Genomic DNA, 27,221 nt, shown 5'->3' on the forward strand with positions numbered 1-27,221 from the left:
TCAGGGAGGGCTAGTATTTAAAGAGGGGGAGAGAGAGAGAGAGAGACAGAGAGAGAGGGGGGGAGCTGTTCGCTTTAACAATATGCATAAAATGGATCAGAACACATCCAGTCTAGAAGAGCACTCATTACTGCATTCAAGCAGGTCCATAAGTACACTGAACAAAAATACGAGTATAAATGCAACACTTTTGTTTTTGAGCTGAACTCAAACATCTAAAACATTTTCTATATACACAAAAGACCTATTTCTCTCAAATACATATTGTTCACAAATCTGTGTTAGTGAGCACTTCTCCTTTGCCGAGATAATCCATCCCACCTCACAGGTGCGGCAATATCAAGGTGCTGATTAAACAGCATGATTATTACAACCCCAATTCCAATGAAGTATACAATGATTTGCAAATCCTCTTCAACCTATATTCAACTGAATAGACCACAAAGACAAGATATTTAATGTTCAAACTGATAAACTTTATTGTTTTTTGTGCAAATATTTGCTCATTTTGAAATGGATGCCTGCACCACATTTCAAAAAAGCTGTGACAGTGGTATGTTTACCACTGTGTTACATCACCTTTGCTTTTAACAACACTCAATAAGTGTTTGGGAACTGAGGACACTAATTGTTGAAGCTTTGTAGGTGGAATTCTTTCCCATTCTTGCTTGATGTACGACTTCAGTTGTTCAACAGTCCGGGGTCTCCGTTGTCATATTTTGTGCTTCTTAATGTGCGAAAGGTCTGGACTGCAGGCAGGCCAGTCTAGTACCCTGCACTCTTTTACTATGAAGCCACGCTGTTGTAACACGTGCAGAATGTGGCTTGGCATTGTCTTGCTGAAATAAGCAGGGACGTCCCTGAAAAAGACATTGCTTGGATGGCAGCATGTGTTGCTCCAAAACCTGGATGTACCTTTCAGCATTGATGGTGCCATCACAGATGTGTAAGTTGCCCATGCCATGGGCACTAACACACCCCCATACCATCACAGATGCTGCCTTTTGAACTTTGCCCTGGTAACAATCTGGATGGTCTTTTCCCTCTTTTGTCCGAAGGACACAACGGTAATGATTTCCAAAAACAATTTGAAATGTGGACTCATCAGACCACCGCACACTTTTCCAGTTTGCGTCTGTCCATTTCAAATGAGCTCGGGCCCAGAGAAGGTGTGGCGGTGTTTCTGGATGTTGTTGATGTATGGCTTTTGCTTTGCATGGTAGAGTTTTAAATTGCACTTGCACTAAGATTGAACATTGAGAAACATTGTTTTTATACTGTTGGACTATTTTTCACTTAGTTGATCACAAAGTGGTGATCCTCACCCCATCTTTGTTTGTGAATGGCTGAGCCTTTTGGGGATGCTCTTTTTCTACCCAATTATGACACTCATCTGTTTCCAATGAACCTGTTCACTTGTGGAATGTTCCAAACAGGTGTTCTTTGAGCATTTATCAACTTTCCCAGTCTTTTGTTGCCACTGTCCCAACTTTTCTGAAACGTGTTGCAGGCATCCATTTCAAAATGAGCAAATATTTGCACTAAAACAATAAAGTTTATCAGTTTGAACATTAAATATCTTGTCTTTGTGGTGTATTCAGTTGAATATAGGTTGAAGAGGATTTGAAAATCATTGTATTCTGTTTTTATTTACATTTCACAGAACGTCCCAACTTCAGTGGAATTTGGGTTGTACAGATGTGCCTTAGGCTGGCCACAATAAAAGGCCACTCTAAATTGTTCAGTTTTCTCACACAGCACAATGCCACAGATGTCGTAGGTTTTGAGGGAGCATGCGATTGGCATGCTGACTGCAGGAATGTCCACCACAACTCTTGTGGGGAATTGAATGTTTATTTCTCTACAACAGGCCATCTCCAAATGCATTTCAGAGAATTTGGCAGTACATTCAACCAGCCTCACAACGGCAGACCGCGTGTAACCACATCAGCCCAGGACCTCCACATCCAGCATGTTCACCTCCAAGATTGTCTGAGACCAGCCACCTGGACAGCTGCTGCAGCAATCGGTTTGTGCAGAACTAAAGAATGTCTGCACAAACTGTCAGAAACCATGTCAGGGAAGCTCATCTGCATGCTCATCTTCCTCTTCGGGGTCTCGACCTGACTGCAGTTCGTCATAACCCACTTAAGTGGGCAATTGCTCACATCTGATGGCATATGGCACGCTGGAGAGGTGTTCTCTTCATAGATGAATCCTGGTTCACACCTCCTGGGCAGATTACAGGCAGCATGTGGCGTCATGTGGGTGAGCAGTTTGTTGATGTTAACGTTGTGGATTGAGTGGCCCATGGTGGAAGTGGGATTATGGTATGGGCAGGAGTATGTTACGGACAACGAACACAGGTGCATTTTACTGATGGCATTTTGAATGCACAAAGATACCATGACAACATCCTGAGGCCCATTGTTGTGCCATACATCCACAACCATCACCTCATGTTGCAGCAGGATAATGCACGGCCCCATGTTCACAGCCAGTAAAGAGGAGTCGACCAACATGCCACAGGCCACAATCATCAACCAGATCAACTCTATGTGAAGGAGATATGTAGACCTGCATGAGGCAAATGGTGGTCACATCAGATACTGACTGGTTTTCTAACCCCCCAGCTCCCCCCCCCCCCAATAAAACAAAACTACACATTTCAGAGTGGCCTTTTATTGTGGCCAGCCTAAGGCACACCTGTGCAATAATCATGCTGTCTAATCAGCATCTTGATGTACCACACCTGTGAGGTGGGATGGATCATCTCTGCAATGAAGTGCTCACTAACACAGATTGAGACAGATTTGTGGACAATATTTGAGAGAAATAGGTCTTTTGTGTAGATAGAAAATGTTTTATTGTTGCATTTATGTTTTTGTTCAGTATATGTGGATAGTTCCAATTTTTTTGTTTCTGTGCATCAACACATTGGAGCTGAAATGAATTAATCAAGATGTGTTTCAATGTGGACTTTACCTTTAATTAAAAAAGGTTTAACTAAAATATTGTTTTGGGAATTTCAGCCACTTTTATAGCGCCTCCATTTTCAGAGCCTATAAATAATCACACAAACTAAACGTTTGTTTTTTCGCTGCTCAGAGATTCTCAAGTTCACGATCAGAGATCCTGTACAGAGCTGCATTGGGATTTGAAACAAATTTTACACCGTACATCCTTCCAGTTCTACACAGAGAAACACACAGCCCCTGGTATTCCCAGAGGTAGCGTTGTTTCCAGACAAGTACTAATCAGGACCTGTTCTGCTTCACTTCTGGGATCTGATGTAATCAGGTGCACACAAAGCAGCACCGCTGTTGACAAACTGAAGTATTGTTAATACCAACTGTAATAATTATTGGACTTTATTTACACCAGTCATTTAGAAGTGCAAACAGTATTCTCCCTTGTGCCTTCTGGCAAAATGCAGCTGAAATTTAACATCTCGTTTTTATGAAAATCCTCCTCTGTTCCACTCCACCGTGGGGCAGCACATAAATGTTGCGCTATCTAGTTTGTCTAGTCAGCCACAGAAGCCTACAACTACTTCAGAGTTGTCTGGGTGTCTTCAGTCATTTGTCTCCTTGTACGATCAGTGCTGTATCAATCATGACCATACAGCGCTGTTTGTATTTCTTTTACAGAATTTTTTCTGTTTGTTTTAGGTAAGTCAGCTCATACTAGATGCAAAAAAACAATGCAGAGTCACTGAATACCCCGTGAAGTTCATTTTAATGAATCAGTAATAGCGAGAATCAGGTCATTTTGTTCAAAAGCAGACTGACACCAAATGAAGCAGACAAGTGAGGGAAGCTTCTGAGAGACCAATGACAACTCTGAAAGAATTACAAACTTTAGTGAATACGACTGGAGAATTCGGCACATCTTTTGATGTGGATTTTCAGCTGCAGTTTGCTATAATGTACAGTAGAGAGTTAAGTTTGTTGTTTAATGTGAGCCTACTGCAACCAAAATTGCTGTACGGTTCCATAATGATTCAATGATGTAGCGCTGATACAATTTTGAATCAGTTGACAGAATATGAAAACATTTATGCTGTTGATCATAAGTGGATCTCTGCAATAAATTCCTGAATGTGCACAGTGTGGGGGATGAATAAATGTTAATATACAGCTCATGCACAAGATGTTATGCAGTTCTGCTGTCACCTTTTGGTAAATGGTTGGTAATGCAGGGCTTTTTATTGCATTGAACAAAAATGCAATGGACGGTAAATTAGCTTCAAAGTTTTTATTTCAAGCAAACACTGACAAAATGTGTAGAAAATACAATAAATAGTGAAAGAAACTGCACTTTGTCACACATTTTCTTAACATAAATATATTTAGAAACAGTAGAAAGGGTGACAAGTTCTACAAAAAAGGTCAAATAGACATTTTTAAAAATGATGTGGCAAAACTCTACAAAATGTATGAAAATATGTGATGCCTTTGAAAACAGTGTGTGTCACATTTAACATTAAAACTGTCCTTAAACAACTGAAAAATGGTACATTATGTCTTACTTTTACACTAGAATCATATCCCTGAAAAAATAAAGTAAAAATAAGAAAGTAAAAGGATGGGGTTTGGTACTTCACTTAAAACATGAACCAAGCTTATTCAAAAACTAGAGGTGCTGCGCTGCTACTACTGGATCATTAAAGCGATACTTGTTAAATACAAAACATTTCTTAAAAGGACACTTTATATTTAACAGATTCTATGACCATAAACACATGTGATGTAAATGAACGAGTGAGTGAATATATACAGTAGATACAAAAAAAGTACATCTCCTCCACTTTGACAATACGACTCAAAACCAGTAGGTCTTCAAATTAAAAGCACATTATAATAAGGACAAACACATTAAAACCTAGTCAATGTTTATGCACCTGATCAATAAAAAAAGCAATTTGTCATATCACACAGATGTGACAAACCTGACCTGTTGGACAGTTAAGAGGATGATGGGTTGATGATGGATTAGATGAAAGTGTGCCAAAAGAGGCCTCATGAAGCATTTGTTTTTCTGAGCCCACTAATCATTTATGCATTTTGTAAACCCCCTTATTCCAGCACATGCTCCATGAGACCTCATGTGGCTATAACTAATGGTAGTCAGTGAGTGACATAGACCACCTTTGCGCAGAAAAATGTAGTCAGCCAAGTACAATTGTTTCACAGATTACATTCTAAAACTCGAATAATACAGACACACCTCCACGCAAATCCTGCAGAAAGGATTTTTGTATGAATTTACTTTACTTTACAGACACATCTTCTCCCGCTTACTCCAATGAAGGGAAGTAAGGGTTGCGGGGGCTATAGCCTATCCAGTCATAGGGCATAAGGAAGGGTACATTGTGGACAGGATATGTTGCCGTCTGTCGTACGGCAACATATAGACAAACAAACACATTCATCTGCACGCACACCTACTGACAATTTAAAGACTTTAAAGAATTACGTCTAAACTCCTTCACGGATACGACATCACAATGTAAAACCAACATCAGGAAGACACGATTTAGTTTCAGCTTGTGAATTAAATATCAGATTGCAATATTTTCATCAGTCGGACAATTCTGGATCAGTATGTAATTATTGCATTGTGTTGTGGAACCCAGATCCAGGTTAAGTCCTGGGTAGGGTGTCCCAAAAAATGGCAACTTAAAAAATTTTCGAGTCTCACCCACCAAAAAGTTTCCTTTTGGTGAGTCAGTCTCACATGTAAAATTGTTTGCCAATCAGAAATTATTTAGAGGAGGCTCAAAGTCACCAAACATTGAAAATTTAACCGCGACAATCGACATCGGTGCAATAACTGGAATGTCATATCTTTGCCACTTTTAGAACTATTAGATCACTACTTTTCAGATGTGTACAGTTTATTTTGGTAATTTAGAAATTATAGCAGCAGATTGGGTGCTAGATGTTTACTGCAGTGACTATACAGGTCCAAACTTGGCTCCAAACCCAATTTGTGCAGAAGCTGGGCTTCATAGTCAGCCTATGATATTGGTCAGTTAGACAATTTATTTACATGTTATATTTACAATACTGTGTTTACCTACTTTTTATTTTGCCTTTATGGCTTTAATATTTTTTGGTACTTTGTTGATAACTGTCTGCATTCTGCAAGTGCTTACAGATTAATCATAAACGTTGGAAAAAAAGGGGCCATTTTTATCATTTCTGTGTAATTAGTGCAATGAAAATACTTATATGAATACTGAAAATCAGCTGCTGGTTAAAGGTATGTAATATGTTACTGTGATGCTTTCATATGGAATATATCAATGTTTCTAGTGTTTAGAGAGACCAAAACTGGTGAGTGTCCATACAGTGCTATAGTTTTCTTTCACTTCCCAGTCTTCCAGGTTTCAGATCTGCAAAAAACAGGCAAACCAGGTTTTACCATTTCTTTGCTATTTTTGTAGGAGAATGGCACGACCCATCAATTTCTAAATTACCAAAGGAAATTGTACACAAATGAAAAGTAGTGATCTAATAGTTCTAACAGTGGCAGAGATATGACATTTCAAATACTGCACCAATGCCGATTGTTGCGGTTAGATTTTCAATGTTTGGTGACCTTGAGCCACCTCTAAATAATTTCTGATTGGCAAACAATTTTACATGTGAGACTGACTCACCAAAAGGAAACTTTTTGGTGGGTGAGACTCGAAATTTTTTAAAGTTGGCATTTTTTGGGACACCCTAGTCCTGGGGCCTCATACACACAGACTTGCGTGGATTTCCTACTAAAACATGGTGCATGCCAAAACTCAAACTCCTCCTTGGCCACGCCCCATTTAAATATGCAATTGTATGTAAATAGGCCCTTTGAGCCAGGATTCCTCACATCAGACAACATGAACACAAAAAAGAAATGATACTATAGATGGAAATGACATGGAGACACACAGGGACAGTTTATTTGGTACGCTGTTAAACGGATTAATCATGAAACTGGAAAAATGTTTGTGGGAGCTACGGACCGCGTGTGTGTGAGGCCGACACGGAAAATAGCACGCACACACTGACGTTAAAACGGTGAGGCACGTCGCCGCTGACAGTGTGACATTCACAACTTACACATGCGTTTATTGACAGATACTGAGCACAGGAAGCCTGTTAAGAAGCTCTGCAGCTCACCATCAAGCAAAAATAAAAACAAGACATTAATAACAATAAAAAACATATTTGAATGTGTACATGTCCAAATGTGGCTGCGCTGGTTCACGTTCGGATCAATTACACGAATACACTACTTACACAGGAAGCAGCTACTTAATTGCATACGATGTGAACATGTGTGCAGTCAATAGCTCCCATTACAATGGAAACAGGCTCTTGTTGCAAATGGCGCTTTAATATTGGAATGTGATGTACCTGAAGACATTCGGATGATTGCGTTCCACACAGATGGCTTGGCTCGCCTCAAGGTTGACTGGCACACTCCTGACTGATCGGCCAGCTCACGCTGAAATGCCCGTTTCCAGGAAGCGCAGCGTGGTAAGCGCCCGTGTGGGCACAGACACCCGCCTGGCTCCTTGCTGTATTCCACTCGGGGACAGCTGCAGTTCTGCACGCAACTCCAGTATCAGTGGCCTTGATAATCAAAATTGGTTTATGAGCCAGTTATTGTCATTTGCAAGTAAATCCTTGCGTTCCCTGAAAACACGCTCACATGGGATTGCACCATTTGCAAGGTCTTCTGACGCGAATACAGCTACTGTTAGTGCCATTTTACGCATCACTTTGTGCATGGTTTTATATCCATCCATATAATTGAAAACACGTGAGGACGGTAACTGCTCATCAGTGTGTCTCTGATGTGCACATCACTCTGTTGACTTCATGTTTTCACACTATTAACGGTTCCCAGCATCACCTTTACATGTTCACACTGGAACAAGAGCTGTAGAAACATGCGTACGCCAGCCAGGATTTTTGCGTGATGCACCGAACATTTCCACAGTCATTTCACTTTTGATACATCTGAACGTTGGCGTGGAGACAGACATATGCCAAGTTTTTATGCGTAAGCACGTTTTGTACATGAGGCCCCTGATCATGATGTGAATCACCTACCTTTTATTTTGACTCCTCTTCAATCCTTGGCGGATGTCAGAACTCTCTGACTGCTCATGTCATAAATATTTGGTCAGGCAAAATTATGTCAAGCTTATTATATCACAGACATTTTGAAAAAAGCCAACTTTAACACTCGAGTTATTAGTCCCGCCATAATCACAGCTTCAGGGAGTTAATGTTAATGATCTGCTGCAGGATGTTGTCGACATCATTCGTTTCTAAGCTGATACCAGCCAGGTCCAGTTGGGGTAAGAGGGCTGTGAGAAGCACCACCACATTGCTACGAATACTTTGCAGATCCTCCAGTGGTGTTCTGCTTCGTACACAGAGAGAAAACAGTCACTTTAATTAGGTCAATAACAACAACATGCAGCAAGACAGCAAATTTTACCTCAAGGATGTAGAATACAGCAAATATTTTTGAAAATGTGGGGGGAGAACAGTGAAGCAAACCAGTGAAGAAAGGAACAAAAATCCATTTGCAATTCAAAGCGAGACAAAGGAACACCTCCGTTTCGGAGTGTTAGAGGACAAGTTGGGACATGCCTATCTCGGCTTTCAGTGCTTACCAGTCGAGTGAGTATAAGAGAAATTGTGGAGAGCTGGGCTTGTCCCAACTTGTCCTCTAACACTCCGAAACGGAGGCGTTCCTTTGTCTCGCTTCATCAGCGAATCAGTCGTGACACGCGAAGCCTCCGCACGGCTTTCCATGACAAAATCTCTTGTTAAAAGTGAAATTTGCCAGAAAATGGCTGATGTCCAGCTCTTGTGATAACCAGAGAAATTGCACACGACGGTCCCAGCTCCACACAGCCATCCGTTTAGAAATGATGTGGTGGTTTCTGCCTCTTGATGGCGGCTTGGAGCGCGGCGCGCCGTGCACCATTGTGGGCCGTCCTTAAAGCTGTAGTAACACTCCTTATTCTCTGTGAAGCCCGTAAAATTTTCACCGAAAGCCAGATAAATTTTTTGAATGGTTTCCAGCTGCCTGTCTCTAACAGTTTCTGAAAAAATTATGATGGAAAAAAAGCCCAAATCATTCCGCCATTTCCTCGCAATGAAACAACGATGAGAGGGGTGGACCAGTGCTCACTCAAAGCCTGCCCACAGGTGAATGACGCAACCGACAGGCGTGGAAAAAGTCACACATGCGCACGAAGGTTCAAGCTTGGCTAACGTAAAAACATATGAATCAAATCCATATATTTTTTGCATAAAATAAAAAGGTCGGATACTTTTCTCACAGACCTCGTATATAGTAATGGTAAATGCCAGATTGGCAGAACCATTTATATACAAATATAGTGCATGAGTGAACGTGGTGTGTGTGCGTGACCCCCATCCTGATCAGCCTACAACATCCTACTCAAAGCCAAGAAACAACTTCTATCAGGAAGGGCCGACCACCAAAACAACATGAAGACAGACAAGAATGAAAGACAAGTGACGACAACAACAACCGTGAAGTGATGAAAAGTGAGACACCAAGGAGACGGAACCCCAACCATACAACATACCACGACAAACAGCCACACATGAAAAAGCAGTGACAGCGCCAGTCTGTTGTCTAGTTAGTGAGCATCCACACCTTAATCTAGGACACCAGAGTCTTGATCCCCTTGAGAGCACCCAAAACCGAACTGTGGTGACGGCCACGAACACCTGACCTTCAAAGCTAAATATCTGATGACTACTGTGGCTGATGTGTTGGGCCAGGACAAAAGTACAGAACTTTACCATATGACGTGGACCACTGCGGCACGTCAGGAGCCATACGGGTGACTGCATGCAACCGACGGAAATAGGTCTAGGATGCAGGGCCCAAGGAGAAACAAGGAGAAAAAGGACAGAAGAAGGGCACAGGGGCCAGGAAGGGCCCCCACCAGGTCCACCGGTGCAGCCTAGGCGGAGACAAAGCACACCTCCTACACAGCAACCCCCCCCCCACGATGGCGCGGGAAGCATTTACAAATACATGTAGCACTCGCCACCCAAGTCATTTGGCACACACCAGGATGTGGTGAGTCTTTTGAATGTATCCAAAACACCTGCCACTACACTCATCGCGTGGTCTCCACTTACACAGCACTAACACACACGCTGTCTGTGTGAGAAGCTGGAAAGCACCGGGGGCCAAAACCAGAAAACCAAAACCAAAACCCAGGTTGTTCAGAAAATCCAAATCCATGATAAAATGTAAGAAAATTGAGTTGATAAAACACTAGCTGGGAAGCAGCCAATGATGCGCTAGTATATGGCCACTGAAAATGGTGGGACTATATGTAAATATGGCTGTAATTCATAACTCACGAATGTGATATTTTGTTAAACTCCTTTAAGTGAAGGTGAAAGTCTGTGCTCCAAGCGCATGTTGATTGTTTCATTTCAGCCCTGTTAGTGTACTACACGCGAACCTGCTTGTATGGGCAGTTTAGACTCCAGGTCAGAGAACTGGAATATTCATAAAGGTTGACAAACCCGTTGCACCGTCGCACAGGTACATGATCTAATGAGTACCCATTGAGTTTACGTTAACACTACAGTGGTGCATGTGTATGCAGCTACTTGTATGTGGGTGTAGAATGCACACCTTGTATCTTCACTTTCACTGATTCTTATCTTGTTCTGAGATTCACTGTTCTGGTTTGCTGATCTGTTCAGCTGTAATGGCTCAGACATGGGTTCCACATCCTGCAGACTTACAGCATGGACCGGGTCACCGTATGACACAAAGTTCTGACACTGTGAAAACAGCAGAAAATTATTTTAATGAAACTAAACATACCACAGCAATGCAGTATTTGAAAGTCATTATGATTTCCACATCAGCGTAATAATGTAACTGCAACAGTACATTGACCAGTGGGAAACCACGAACTCTGGATGTGGTAATTTGTACTATATATGGAGGACAGCTGACTTTTGCGCAAAATCTGGTTACAGTTATGCTACAGTAATGACAAAAGTTTTGTTTTGTGAACAATCATATTTATTATTTTACCAATTATCTGTTGTTATGGCTATTACTATTGAGATATTTCATTTGGTATGCTATTTACAGTACTTGAGGATAGACAATGTTCTGTGTTAGTAATGTGTTATCAGAAATATCTTGACTTTTATGAAAGTCTTTATTTCAGTTGTGTTCAATTTTCTAAAATGAATTTCTGTCATCAAACTTTTCTGAAGCTGCTTAACTTTGGAACAAAATTCCATGAAAAGAAATTATGAATAACTGAAGTTTTATAGTTGTATTTGCACTGTGACGGCGTTCACATTAGATCAAATTTATTTTTCTTGGCCTGTGTGAGACACTGTTGAGACACAATTCTGCTGTTTTGTCTGGAGTGTGAACATGTTAATTTTGGGTTTGGGGTCACATGCAAACAGAAAATGTCTAGGATGGACAGACTGCAAATCTGGAGCAACCTCATAAGCTTTGAAATACAGGCTCTTATTGTGGAAGTTTGACATAAACAGGCTTGAATAAAAAAAAATTAAAAAAAAATTGCAGATTTCTCAAAAAATATTGGTCCGATCACCTTGCTGTCTTCATCGCTTGAATCCTCAAGAGAAAATACATCAGTATGCCAAAGGAGGAAAATCAGCTCTTTCTGGATTTCAAGTGATGCTCCGGATACACAAACACACAGAGGCCACTTCCCTTTTATTATAATGTATATGGATGACTCCATTAACCATAAAAACACATACTGAGCAAGTCAGATAGTCATTGCTGTGGATGTTGTGTGTGTTTGTGGGGTGGGGGTGGGGCCACTTGTAGTTACAATTATAAAACTTATTTATGAAAGGTAGTGATGCACACATATGCAGGCTGGTGGCAATATTGTTGTGGGATGGCTGTGTGTATGTGGCACGAATTTATAAGACTGTCTGCCTCGCTTGTCGTCATGGGAGCTGTCCTTGGCACTGAAACGTGATGCTTTTTCCTCCGAGGAAGTTTCTGTCACAAAATGTGCCTGTCTGTGATAAATCCTTATTACTTTACCACTTTAGAATGCACAATATACAGAATGCATGCATCCATGTAATCTGCACCTTTTACCTTCTGGTTTATACAAAGGATTGTCTTTGGCTATATTATTATTGTTTGAACACAAGTGTCTGTGTAAGGGCCCCTTCACATATAGTGCGAGGTTTGGTCGAAGTGCGCACGAAACAGGAATTGCATGCAAAACGTGTGGAATTGTACCTGCTTCTCACGCCTCGTACGCCTGTTGCTACAACTATTTGCGCACACCAGCTGCTGAATGACAGTGTGTGCGTTCTGCGAACCCATCACACCCTCTCGCGGCAGGTGTCGGCCAAATTCCAGGTGACACGCACGAACATCAAACACCGCTCGCATGGAACTTAGAAAATGTGTGGCCAACCCCACAACACGTGTGTGTGTGTCGCATGCTCCCCCCCCCGACCAACACATGCATGCGTGTGGTTCACGCCCTGCCCCCCCCTCGGCAGGCGAGGTGCCTCTCATCCAATCAAATCAAATCAATTCAAATCAATTTCATTTATATAGCGCCAAATCACAACAAACAGTTGCCCCAAGGCATTTCATATTGCAAGGCAAAGCCATACAATAATTACAGAAAAACCACAACTGTCAAAACGACCCCCTGTGAGCAAGCACTTGGCTACAGTGGGAAGGAAAAACTCCCTTTTAACAGGAAGAAACCTCCAGCAGAACCAGGCTCAGAGAGGGGCAGTCTTCTGCTGGGACTGGTTGGGGCTGAGGGAGAGAACCAGGAAAAAGACATGCTGTGGAGGGGAGCAGAGATCAATCACTAATGATTAAATGCAGAGTGGTGCATACAGAGCAAAAACAGAAAGAAACACTCCATCATGGGAACCCCCCAGCAGTCTAAGTCTATAGCAGCATAACTAAGGGATGGTTCAGGGTCACCTGATCCAGCCCTAACTATAAGCTTTAGCAAAAAGGAAAGTTTTAAGCCTAATCTTAAAAGTGGAGAGGGTGTCTGTCTCCCTGATCCGAATTGGGAGCTGGTTCCAGAGGAGAGGAGCCTGAAAGCTGAAGGCTCTGCCTCCCATTCTACTCTTACAAACCCTAGGAACTACAAGTAAGCCTGCATTCTGAGAGCGAAGCGCTCTATTGGGGTGATATGGTACTATGAGGTCCCTAAGATAAGATGGGACCTGATTATTCAAAACCTTATAAGTAAGAAGAAGAATTTTAAATTCTATTCTAGAATTAACAGGAAGCCAATGAAGAGAGGCCAATATGGGTGAGATATGCTCTCTCCTTCTAGTCCCTGTCAGTACTCCAGCTGCAGCATTTTGAATTAACTGAAGGCTTTTCAGGGAACTTTTAGGACAACCTGATAATAATGAATTACAATAGTCCAGCCTAGAGGAAATAAATGCATGAATTAGTTTTTCAGCATCACTCTGAGACAAGACCTTTCTAATTTTAGAGATATTGCGCAAATGCAAAAAAGCAGTCCTACATAGTTGTTTAATATGCACATTAAATGACATATCCTGATCAAAAATGACTCCAAGATTTCTCACAGTATTACTAGAGGTCAGGGTAATGCCATCCAGAGTAAGGATCTGGTTAGACACCATGTTTCTAAGATTTGTGGGGCCAAGTACAATAACTTCAGTTTTATCTGAGTTTAAAAGCAGGAAATTAGAGGTCATCCATGTCTTTATGTCTGTAAGACAATCCTGCAGTTTAGCTAATTGGTGTGTGTCCTCTGGCTTCATGGATAGATAAAGCTGGGTTTCATCTGCGTAACAATGAAAATTTAAGCAATGCTGTCTAATAATACTTCCTAAGGGAAGCATGTATAAAGTGAATAAAATTGGTCCTAGCACAGAACCTTGTGGAACTCCATAATTAACCTTAGTCTGTGAAGAAGATTCCCCATTTACACGAACAAATTGTAATCTATTAGATAAATATGATTCAAACCACCGCAGCGCAGTGCCTTTAATACCTATGGCATGCTCTAATCTCTGTAATAAAATTTTATGGTCAACAGTATCAAAAGCAGCACTGAGGTCTAACAGAACAAGCACAGAGATGAGTCCACTGTCTGAGGCCATAAGAAGATCATTTGTAACCTTCACTAATGCTGTTTCTGTACTATGATGGATTCTAAACCCTGACTGAAACTCTTCAAATAGACCATTCCTCTGCAGATGATCAGTTAGCTGTTTTACAACTACCCTTTCAAGAATTTTTGAGAGAAAAGGAAGGTTGGAGATTGGCCTATAATTAGCTAAGATAGCTGGGTCAAGTGATGGCTTTTTAAGTAATGGTTTAATTACTGCCACTTTAAAAGCCTGTGGTACATAGCCAACTAATAAAGACAGATTGATCATATTTAAGATCGAAGCATTAATTAATGGTAGGGCTTCCTTGAGCAGCCTGGTAGGAATGGGGTCTAATAGACATGTTGATGGTTTGGAGGACGTAACTAATGAAAATAACTCAAACAGAACAATCGGAGAGAAAGAGTCTAACCAAATACCGGCATCACTGAAAGCAGCCAAAGATAACGATACATCTTTGGGATGGTTATGAAAATTTTTTCTCTAATAGTTAAAATTTTATTAGCAAAGAAAGTCATGAAGTCATTACTAGTTAAAGTTAAAGGAATACCTGGCTCAATAGAGCTCTGACTCTTTGTCAGCCTGGCTACAGTGCTGAAAAGAAACCTGGGGTTGTTCTTATTTTCTTCAATTAGTGATGAGTAGTAAGATGTCCTAGCTTTACGGAGGGCTTTTTTATAGAGCAACAGACTCTTTTTCCAGGCTAAGTGAAGATCTTCTAAATTAGTGAGACGCCATTTCCTCTCCAACTTACGGGTTATCTGCTTTAAGCTGCGGGTTTGTGAGTTATACCATGGCGTCAGGCACTTCTGATTTAAGGCTCTCTTTTTCAGAGGAGCTACGGCATCCAAAGTTGTCCTCAATGACGATATACAACTATTGACGAGATAATCTATCTCACTCACAGAGTTTAGGTAGCTACTCTGCCCTGTGTTGGTATATGGCATTGGAGAACATAAAGAAGGAATCATATCCTTAAACCTAGTTACAGCGCTTTCTGAAAGACTTCTACTGTAATGAAAGTTATTCCCCACTACTGGGTAGTTCATCAGAGTAAATGTAAATGTTATTAAGAAATGAGAAATCAGAGAGTGACACCTTGGTCTGTGCGCTGAACAGGCCGGGGCGCGGCAGCTGTTGACATCTCTGGTCTGGGCATCAGAGCTGCAGAACACGCGCCGTGTCTTGATGGACACACGCGATTGCAGTCCTCACATCAGAAACATAAAACACATACTGATTCTGCGATGGGCTAGTGAGCGCGCACACTGACAGGTCCGGCTGGACTGGACCGTCGGTTTATGTGGACATGCAGCAGGCAATCTGAACGTCAGGTCTGTCTGACAGGACAGTGAGCGACGCGCCGCAGGACCATATGACAGGCCAACAGTACGACAAATATGCCGCTTTCAGTCACATATCAGCAGAAATACACCGTAGCAAATGCCGTTTGGTCAGTTATCACAGCACTTTTTTTCTTTTTTTAGTAAATACATTTATCTGCTTGTTGATTTTAGCCATTTCACGCTCCTGTTACAAGACAGTGATTGTGGTGCAGTGGTAGAATGTCCATCTGGTAATCAGAGTGTGTGGGTTCAAATCCCATGAGTGTTTCTTTTTTTTTTTTAACCAGGGCTATTTAACCACGGGGTTCTGTATTGCACCCCCCTTTATGTATTATTTATATCAACCCAGTGATATTCACTAATTATACAGCTGGTTTTAGTTCATTTTCCTCCAAATCAGCAGTGTGATATGGTACTTTCCCTGCTCGACAGACACCGTAGCGTGCATGAAGCATTGCGCCAGCGTCGTGCACACCTGCCCGTCGGCGCAATGTTTCGTGTCGTGCTCATATGACTCTACCGCTGTGTGTCACCCTTGAGTTGTACGCAAATCGACCAAATTCGCACTATGTGTGAAGGGGCCCTAAAAGGTTTTCCGCTGTTTATGTCGTGTATGGAAGTGGGTAAAAAGCCACATTTGATAAAGACTTTGCATCCCTGGCTCACCTATGTTGTTGCATACAAAATATATAGCCCACAGCTCTGAATGCATATTAAAATAAATGACTAAATTATCCAAACGTCTGTTTTTGTATGCATGATGCTCTTCACAAGGACAGCTTTCCAAATTTCAGCACCAGAGCTGTTCACTTTTTTCCTCTTCACATCCTCCTCCTCCTTCACACAATCAATGATTTTCTCTTTAACCACAATGTGCCAGCTGCCAACACACACACACACACAAAGCATTCTAAATTCATGGGAGTTGCCACACGTTTGGCAGCATTTGGGCTAAATTGCCATGAACCAATATTGTTTAATTTGCATATTTTTTGCCGCTGTTGCCATTTGTCAAAGGATCATTAAAGTATTTGCATATAAACTCTGCTGACCTCGTTAATGCTCGTCTGGCAGCCAACCTCATGGGTAGATGTGGATGCTGGTGGTTTTTCAGTATTGGTGCTTTCTGCTGTCATCGTGCCTTTACTTAGCTTCTCTTTTTCCAATCCAAGTAGTTTCTGTAACTTCTGAACATCTTTTTCCAGTCCCGCCAGCCTCTGGACTTTTGATTCTCTATCTCCACTGTCCATAGCCATCAGCTTGCTCCGTGGCTCTTCTATTCGACTCAGAGGAGACACCACCATGGTCTGTGTGGGGATGGCTGAGTGGGTCCAGTTGAGGCTGCTGGGGGTTTGCTGCATGGTGTCACCTGACCTCTCTGACACACAGCTGCTGTTGACTTGTTGCTCCTCCCAAGAGCATACCCTCTTGTTGATGCAGTGAAATATTGAACCTGATTCTCGTTTGTAGCTGCAGAAAAACAAAGTCTCATCAGTTGCTAGAAGGTATTAATGGATCACAGTGTTTTCTGCTACAATGTGCTGGATTTTTCATCCCAGATCAATGTGGTTCAGCACAACTCACTTTACTTTGCCTGTATCCTTCTCTTCGCTTTCTGTCATCTGCATGCTTATTTCTTTTGATGAGTGTTTATCTTTAACCATCTGTGTATGTAATCCTCCAGAGTTACTGCTGCTTTCCACATGCGTCTGTGTTTCTGTAGTTAGTCTCTGGTCTTTAATGACTGTCTTTTGTTCAGCAGGGTTTTCTTCTGTGAGCATGAGTTCAGCCGTCAGTGAGGTTTCCTCCATAGCTGTGTCCCTGCCATGCTCTGAAAGTTGATCTGTGTGTGTCTGGCCTTGTGCATGCATGATTTCGTCTAGGTCACATTGGTTTGTGGTGTCTTTATGATCAAGTGGGTCAAGAGGCAAGCTGGGTGTTAATGTGCTGCTAGAGATGTTTGGATGTTTAGCCACTTGGTCATGGAACTCGCTGGGCTGTAAAAGACACAAAGTTACACTGATTTAAAGCGTCTGCAACCTTACAATCATTAGTGATTTTACTGAGAAAAATCACATGTAATTTAACTAACATTTCACTCTAAAGGTGTCAAATGACGCTTTGGACACAGAAGAAGTCTGAATAGCACAGAGAATATGGCATTCCAGAATGTCAAAAACACTGGTCAAACTTTCTTAAATGTTACTAAAACTGACCCTAAACTTAAGATGATCTTGACCCTCACAATTATCCTCAATAAATATAACTTTTAGAGGAATAATAAATCATTATTTCAGACTCTCGGCAGAAATCATTCACCCTTTCATAATGGAGAAACAGGTGTGTTAAGGTAGTGATAGCCAAATGAAGCAAACTCATGAAGCAAACTGAAGTGTAATGTACTTTGAACCCTTTCTTCAAAACATACTTTTGTTTTTCTAATCTTGTGGGATTAGAAAAAATAGCAAATACTTCATGAGGTTTCATTTAGCCATCACTACTCCAAGGCCGGGTGATTATGGTCAGAATGTTGGATGCTGGACAAAACCACACCCAGACCATCCACACAGGACCCATGTCTGTTGCAGGTCCAAAACTGAATTTGTGTAGATATTACTGCCAGTTTGACAGTTTATGTATAAATTTATCCTGGGGATTATTAATAGACGTGTTTTCAGTGACATATCAAAGCATGCAAAATAACAATGGAACCACAAATGTTACATTTTTCAAATAATTATATAAGAATAATAGTTGGGGTAATTGGGAACATCAATACAGGGTGCCACACTCATTTTAAAATAATATTTTTGCAGCTTTGTGGAAAAATAACCTTTGATAACAGATATGGATGGGATTGATCCACATCACTATGTCAGATGTAAAGGACTTCCCTCTACATGCATATAACAATGTGAAAAAGAGCTGACTTAATTACTCAAAATGTGTTGTAAATTTTAAAAAATGAAAGGAAACATACCTCCATTGATTTTTCCCATTTTCTTCTTTTAGTCTGCTCCCTGCAAAAAAAAAAAAATTAAATAAATAAATAAAATAAAATAAAATAAAGAAATAAATAATAATACAAGTGCATCTCAAAAAATGTGAGTATCTTGGAAAAAAGTAATATTTTTTATTATTTAATATTTATTAATTATTTTTATTATTTCAGAAAGTGAGAATTTTGTATATATATATATTCTAGATTCATTACATGTAAACATTTTGATAGTTATTGCCTACAGCTCCAAAAATATAAAAAAATACCTCAGAATGTGAGAATACATCATAAAATAAATTTAAAAAAGTTTTACAAGCCAGAAATGTAGAACGTCTGAAGTATGTGTGCTTTTATGCACTCAATAGGTTGCCAGGTTGCTTTAATAGTGACCTTCACCTTGTCCTTTGGCTTCTCATGTATTGTTTCACATCTTCCTCTTGACAATAATGAGTAATGAAAATAAGGAACATTTGTTTTGTTTTACAACCTCACTTTAGTGACATTACTAGAAAACGTCTTTGTCACGACAACTTCGCATAAACCAGTTGATGTGTTCTTTGACAAATTGTAACCTCTTCTGCACGTCTTTTATTTAATAGAGGGACTTTGCGGGGGATTCTTGCAAATAAATTAGCTTCACACATGCATCTTCTAACTGTCACAGCACTTACAGGTAACTCCAGACTGTCTTTGATCATCTTGGAGCTGATCAATGGGTGAGCCTTTGCCATTCTGGTTATTCTTCTATCCATTTTGATGGTTGTTTTACGTTTTCTTCCACGCGTCTCTGGTATTTTTGTCCATTTTAAAGCATTGGAGATCATTGTAGATTAACAGCCTATAATTTTTTGCACCTGCGTATAAGTTTTCCCCTCTCCAATCAACTTTTTAATCAAACTACGCTGTTCTTCTAAACAATGTCTTGAACATCCGATTTTCCTCAGGCTTTCAAAGAGAAAAGCATGTTCAACAGGTGCTGGCTTCATCCTTAAATAGGGGACACCTGATTCACACCTGTTTGTTCCACAAAATTGATGAACTCACTGACTGAATGCCACACTACTATTATTGTGAACACCCCCTTTTCTACTTTTTTTTACTAATAGCCCAATTTCATAGCCTTAAGAGTGTGCATATCATGAATGCTTGGTCTTGTTGGATTTGTGAGAATCTACTGAATCTACTGGTACCTTGTTTCCCATGTAACAATAAGAAATATACTCAAGACCTGAATTAATCTTTTTAGTCACATAGCACTACTATTATTCTGAACACTACTGTATGTACTCTGCAATTAATCCACTGCTGACATGCATTCTGAACTGTGGGGGGTGGTCCTTACGAATCATGGATCAGCTGTGATCCATTACACCACTACGTGACAGGCAGCCATTCTGACTTTGGACTTGATAAAACACAGTGGCCCAACACATGGCACCACAAATCATCACTGACTGTGGGATATTCTCATACGTTGGATTCTGTGCCTCTCCACTGTTCCGCCACAGTCTGGAACCTTGACTTCCAAAATTTACTTACATCTGAAAAGAGGACTTTGGACCACTGAGTATCCGCCACATTATTGTCATCCTTAGCACAGGTAAGATGCTTCTGACACTGTTTCTGGTTCAGTAGTGGCTTGACACTAAGAAAATGATACTTTGTAGCCTATTCCCTGGACACATCAGTGCATTTTGGCTCTTGATGCACAGACTCAGTCCAATCCTTTCAGCAACGACTTTCTGTGGCTTGTCCTCCTTGTGGAGGGTGTCAGTGAGTGTCTTCTGGACCAATGTCAAGTCAGACGTTTTCTCCAGGATTGCGGTTGCGTGTACTGAACCAGATTGAAAGATCCATGGTATGTATACTGCATAATTAGTAAGTTAATCAAATTTGAAATTAAGTATACTCATATTTTGATACATTTTTTTCTATTTGTTATTTTAGCTATAAACTGCATTGACAAAAACTAATGAATGAAAAAATGCTTGAAATATTTTAGTTTTACACGTAATGAGTAGAAAATATTTACAATTTTCACTTTTTGAAATAAGTGACAAAAAAATATCGATTTTTTTTCATGATATTTTTGTTAGATGCACTTGTATAATGGTTAAGTGGTTTGGATGTGTTTTAATGAAGTCAGTTTTTAATGCAACTTTCCCTGGGAAGTGGCATTTATTCATCTTTGTAATAATTACCAGTGGTGGGCACAGCTAATCAAAAAGTTAGCTTCGATAACCGCTAATCAGCTAACTGAAAAGTTATCTTTTTTACTGTGCCCACCACTGATAGTTACGATGAGATGAAAAACAAACAAAACACAGACAAATTCAAAATTTTAGTTCTGTACTACCACTAAGATGGAAAATGAGGAGCGAATCCATGTGTGACCACAACCATAACTTGAATTTTTTTGTTTTTGATTGCCTGCACTCGTCCAACCTCAGCTGCTAAAAAGCATTAATGGAATGTTTGAAAAAAGTATTTTCTCCTTTTGGTCATACTTTGGTCATTAACTGTTGGAGAGCAGAAGGCAGTAAAACGACGTTTTGAATTTTTTCTTTATACCTCCATCACACAAGAGGCTGAATGAGCCCAAAATCCATACGAATGAAAAGTCGAAACACATTCAGGGAGTGTTGAGGTGCATTCGAGGCAGCATTCTCACAGTAGTCTAAACAGTCGGGCACAGTCATGTGGCCACCTCGAATGTTTTGCTCATGTTCAAAACAGTCGTGGCGCAGTCGAGGTGGAACCATTATTGAATGCCGATTGAAGTGCCATCTGACCGCAGTCTGACTGCATTCTAAACAATTGCACTGCGTGAAAATGGCATTTGTGACATTCTGATTGCATTCGGGGTGGACACCACGGCCGAATGTCCTGACTGCGCCTGAATGCATCACGAGCGCACCTCGAGTGCTGTTAGATCATATTTCATCCACCCACAATCAGACCTCACTTGTACGGCAATGTAAGTGCATTCGTCATTTTAGTCCGGCGGCTAAGGGACAAATTTTAGGGGAATCATGCACTTTTATACAAAAGCGCCAAAACTTTATCAGAGGTACTTTATAGTGTCCTGAAGTATATAAGATCGGGAGACATTGAATCCATAAACGTCTACACTCTAAAAACTTGGGTTTAAGAGAATAACCATTTTCAGCCTTCTACAGCATATAATTCATGACAAACTCTTATCCAAATGTCTTTTTAAGTTCATAATATAAACTTGAAGGTTATGAAAAATGTATTAAGGTTACGTAGGGATGCTTCGAATGTACTTCAGTGTGCTTACAAAAAAAGCGTTAATCTAGGGAAAGTGACAAAATATTGTCTAACTCATTGTGAATATCAATATACCTATGCAATATAGCTGTTTGCGAGCATAGGGCAAAGGAAAGATGCTACTCATGCACTCTTACATATTTACACTCTAAAATAACAACAGTGTTTGAACAGAAAGAAATGCTTTTTTATTAATTACAAGAAATCAATTTTGGTTTTATGGCCATAACCATTATTATTATTATTGTTGTTGTTGTTGTTATCATTATTATTTTATGTTACTGGTATTAAGACGATTATCACCATATTTTTAACTGAAAACACTGTAAATACCTGGTTGGCAAACTTCCTAGATATGCACAAATGTTTCACGAATATTTTTAATGAACTACTCTCTACAGCTTTCATGCTAGGAAGATCACAGTGACCTAATTTTATGTCTCAGAGGTAGAGGCCTGTTAAAGATCCCTACAGGCCTGAAATGAGTCCTGTACCTCTTTCCATTTTGAAACATACCACCCTGCTAATGTATAAGGATGTATGACGACGTATGACGCCGCACGACGGACGATACATGATCACATAAGCTTAGTATAGCTTTGCACTAGTTGCAGTAGCCATTCTGTACAGCTTAACAATGTCCAATCATGATCACTGGCCCCCTACATAATAACCATATGATCGTATTGTCATATGAATAGCAAAATATACACTGTATTATAACCATGCAAACACCCTTTTAAAAAAAACAGGATACAGGGCTAAAATCAAATGTCTCCTGCTTTGAAATGACTTAATATAACCTAATATAACCCTGGACAAAGTTTGGCGCTTTTGTAAAAAAGTGCACGATTCTATCCCTTAACTGCTGGACTATTTCTACCATGTTCGGAGGCTCATTTGCACAGCATGTTCACAAATCAGTCGGGCCGGGACGAAATGCAGCCTGGGTGTTCAGAGGGCTTCTTATTCCCCCCATTTGTAGCACGAATCCTGGTGTTTTTGACATTCTGCCTGAGTCAGCTTGGCTCGTGCTCATTTGTACTAAGTGTGATGGGGGTCTTAAGCAAGGCTTTCATGCAGACACAGTCACATGGGTACACACATACCAGAAATAAGAGCACAACACCAACAAAGGGAAACCACAAAACAGTATTTAAATCCACATCTGCACACAGATAAGCACACAGGAACATGAAGTAATAGCATGAAACATTCAACCACGTGCGCACTCACACAGGACAAGAGGCAAACAGAAACAGTAGTGTACCGTTTCTTGTGAGGTTTCTGGTAGCTGGCGGTCAACAGCTCCTCACCCTCTTCCTCTTCTGGTGAACAGCAATTTCTGGGCAAAATACAATTAAATAAAACAATAATTAGTGATTATAAAATATAATTCTAATCCAATTACATTTGTTCCACAAATCTGATTGGTTAATCATGTGAGATTTCAAACCATAAAATATCGAGGAGATGGTGGCAAAATATTCCACCGTTTCACATTTGATTTATAACTGACTGCGTTGCTGCGCAGGTGTCAACAATGGTGCTGTCAGCTTAGCGCGAGAGAAACTAGTGCAGTGACGACGATGCCTAAAGGCGTGGATTTAATGGATTTAATTGGATGGATTGATGGATTAATCCAATGCAGCTGACGAGATGGAGAAATCTGTGGGTCTGCTTACAGAATTTCCAGTTTGGCATGAAGAAGCTGTTGATATGGTAAGCTTTGACGAGCCAACCACACCCTTTCACAACGATTTGCCGACCGCATTACTTACAGAAAAATAAACCGTGCAAATGATGGAATTGGATTAGAATGGGAATAACACTGTTGTGTTGGATGATTTGCGGCCGTTCATGCTGGATTACGGTCGCAAATATCGATTTTACCGGTTTCACTAATGCGTCATTGCTAAAACAAAATTTGCGACCGTAAAATCCAGCATGAACATCTGCAAATCATCAGACACAACAGGGTTACTCCCTAATTAGCTAAGACTTATTTTTCTAACATTATTGCAAATTTGTGATATTCTGCATATAAAAAACATCTAATTTCAATTTCTGCACAGATGTATATCCACTGATCATGCCAAAATGATAAAAGGAATATCTGATGCTGGGGGAAAAAAGGCCAATTTACATCTCTTAACCATCTGGAACATCCTATGAGACCAGAATTGAAGGATGGAAATAATACGTGCTAAAAGCAAAGAGAATGCCCCTGAGGATGTGTCTCTGGAGTGTGCAGGTCAGGACTCTTATTTCTCTTACAAAACACACAAGACACGATGGCAGAACGTATACAGCTTTTACAGTGCATCCGGAAAGCACTTCACTTTTTCTACATTTTGTTATGTTCTACTCACAACACCCCATAATGACAACAAAAATAAAACTTGGAAAAAAAAATAGCAAATTAATTAAAAATAAAAAACTAAGAAATCCCGTGTATGTAAGTATTCACACCCTTTGATCAATACTTTGTTGATGCACCTTTGGCAGCAATTACAGTCTCAAGTCTTCTTGAATATGATGCCACAAGCTTGGTGCACCTATCTTTGGGCAGTTTTGCCAATCCCTCTTTGCAGCACCTCTCAAGCTCCAACAGGTTGGATGGGGAGCGTCAGTGCACAGCCATTTCAGATCTCTCCAGAGATGTTTAATTGGAGTCAGGTCTGGATCCTGCCTAGCCACTCAAGGACATTCACAGAGTTGTCCTGAAGCCACTCCTTTGATATCTTGGCTATGTCACTGTCCTGCTGAAAGATGAACCGTTGCCCCAGTCTGAGGTCAACAGCACTCTGACATCTCTGTACATTGCTGCATTCATCTTTCTTTCAATCCTGACTAGCCTTCCAGTTCCTGCCGCTGGAAAACCATCCCCACAGCATGATGCTGCCACCATCATGCTTCACTGTAGGGATGGTGCCTGGTTTCCTCAAAACATGACGCCTGGCATTCACGCCAGTTCAATCTTTGTCTCATCAGACCAGAGAATTTTATTTCTCATGGTCTGAGAGTCCTTCAGGTGCCTTTTTGCAAACTCCAGGTGGGCTGTCATGTGCCTTTTATTCAGGAGTGGCTTCCATCTGACCTGATTGGTGGATTGCTGCACAAATGGTTGTCCTTCTGGAAGGTTCTCCTCTCCCCCAGAGGAATGCTGGAGCTCTGACAGAGTGACCGCCTCCCTGACCAAGGCCCTTCTCCCCCGATCACTCAGTTTATACAGGCGGCCAGCTCTAGGAAGAATCCTGGTGAAGCCGAACTTCTTCCATTTAAAGGACATGCCACACGTTATTTAACATCCCGGTTAGCAAAACATCCAAGTATTCATTATTGTAAGTCTATCCACGCACATGTGTTAATAATTAGTGGTCGCTGATGTATTTTATTGCTAATTATTCCTCTCTCTCTGTGAGTTAGCAGATGTATTTCTGGAAAAAAAAAAATCTTAATTGGCATTTCTCGCCGTGAGATGTACATTTTAAGAAAAGCAGAAACATCTGAATGGCCAACACACTGAATGAAACCATCGCTGTTTTGTCTGATAGAAGCTTCTGAGCTTTCATTCGAAAGTGATGGCTCTGATTTATCAGACAAGGATGGGAATGTCGCTCTGACATCTGGCAATGAATTTGATGATGATGATGTTGAATAAGCTGCCGAAGGGTCTGCTGAAATACTGCCCTACTGTTTGAACCTAGAGGTCCAGCAGTGGGCCGCTGCCACTGACATGGAGGATGTAGCTGTTGGGGATGATCATGTAGGAAATACAAAATGGCGCGAAATCATTTTTAATTCATTTTGTATAACATAGATAGATAGATAAATTTATTGTTATTACAACAAATGCAATGAAATTTCTTCCCACACAATCACCTCAGACAAAAATACAATTAATCCACAATTATTACAAGTTGAACGTAATAATGGCACAAGTCAGAATTAGAACACCCATACATATACATTTGATTGTTTATGTACGCTAAACTTTAATTTAAGACAGTCTGTCATCCGAATTGAGGCAATGGGAATGGGGGTGGCAGCAGTGTCCCGCGCAGCCGCAATCTTGAGGGGAACGGCAGGGCATGCGTCATGTGTGCAGATGAGATGAGTTTGTATCAGTCAGATGAGTTTGTATCAGTTTCTGTCAGTGTGTGCATAATGTCTAGAGTTGCCTTGACAACAACAGACTGACTGTCGGGGAGGGCAGAAGATAAGAGTGCAGCTGAATGATTCACCAAGGCCGTAGAAATTCTTCTGGAGGAAAACAGCGTGGTGTTTTGACCTTCGGAGGCTGATAAGCCTGCTACGTTTAGAGTTGAGCAGAGAAAGCACATCTGCAGCTCCTCTGACCAACCAAATTCAATTTATGAGTATTTATGAGTATGGCGTCCAACATCTTCCTTTGCAAGGCGTACATTTGCTCCATTATTCAACTTACGTCTGAGTTCAAAGGTTAACGTAGTCTGAATCGCCTTGCCCAACTCATTAATCATGACAGACAGATGAGAGGTCGTGGTTCTGGTAGCAGCCGTCTTGCCAATTCTCCGGTAGATCAGGGCAACACATAAACCAGTAAGTACCAGCCCTCCCACTATTAAACCAAATATAAATAAGTCTTCAACATCCTCCAGAGAGTGATACCAAGCACACAACACGCCATTTCTCCCAGGCATCGAGAACACAGCCTGCAGGGTAGGTTCCATCTGGGCATGCAGGGTCCCCCAGCCCTGATTCCTTGTTGAAAAAAACTGTGACAATAGCGTTCAGAGACCAGCTAATCAATTCCATGGTTAATCCAATATAGTTTGAAGAATTCACAGTCCGGTGAAGTAGGGACTTTGAAGGTTGGAGCAGAGATGAGGAAGAGAGAGGAGAGAGGAGGTGATGCAACCGCCCTCGCAGGAGGCCCAAGAGCATAACTGTACTGTTTAGACCTATACTAACAGCAGATACAGATAAGGACAAAATTATTTGTCCCCTGTGAAAGTTAAGATTTTAATTTAATTTAAGGTCTATAAAAATTTCCCAAGTGATTTTTTTATTATTATTTTGTAATCACAAGGAAATTTCAACACATCCCTGAAGCTTTATTTTGGATATTTACAGCAGTGGTGGGCACAGTTCCGCTAATCCGCTAACCGCCAAATAGCACAGCTAACTTTTTCGTTACCAGATTAGCTTTTCCGCTAACTTTGAAAACCATCAGTGGACTAATTAACTTCCGCTAAATTTTGTTCCGCTAACATTTGGCATCGTGAGTAATGCTTCATGGTCAAAAACATTTGTAAACCCTAAAATCCTACATGTTAGTTCGTGTTGTGAGTCTTGCAGCAGTCAGGTTACTGTGAGGAGCTCAGCCCT

The 27,221-nt window shown here is 40.7% G+C and overlaps 1 protein-coding gene across 1 annotated transcript in view; it reads right to left on the reverse strand.

Annotated features, from left to right (window-relative positions):
- Nucleotides 1–4,242: 4,242 nt before the first annotated feature.
- zgc:152774 (uncharacterized protein LOC553526 homolog) overlaps nucleotides 4,243–27,221 on the reverse strand; it is a 48,687-nt gene continuing 25,708 nt past the window's right edge. The window contains exons 12-17 of the mRNA XM_034181519.1: nucleotides 23,119–23,193; nucleotides 18,537–18,576; nucleotides 17,141–17,553; nucleotides 16,609–17,026; nucleotides 10,702–10,853; nucleotides 4,243–8,424 (exon numbers count right to left, since the gene is read on the reverse strand). Of these exons, the coding sequence (XP_034037410.1) occupies nucleotides 8,268–8,424; nucleotides 10,702–10,853; nucleotides 16,609–17,026; nucleotides 17,141–17,553; nucleotides 18,537–18,576; nucleotides 23,119–23,193 (1,255 nt within the window). The 3' untranslated portion in view covers nucleotides 4,243–8,267. The remainder of the gene's footprint in view (nucleotides 8,425–10,701; nucleotides 10,854–16,608; nucleotides 17,027–17,140; nucleotides 17,554–18,536; nucleotides 18,577–23,118; nucleotides 23,194–27,221) is intronic.

The sequence above is a fragment of the Thalassophryne amazonica genome, chromosome 11 (assembly GCF_902500255.1).
Source record: "Thalassophryne amazonica chromosome 11, fThaAma1.1, whole genome shotgun sequence".
In the NCBI taxonomy this organism is placed as follows: Eukaryota; Metazoa; Chordata; class Actinopteri; order Batrachoidiformes; family Batrachoididae; genus Thalassophryne; species Thalassophryne amazonica.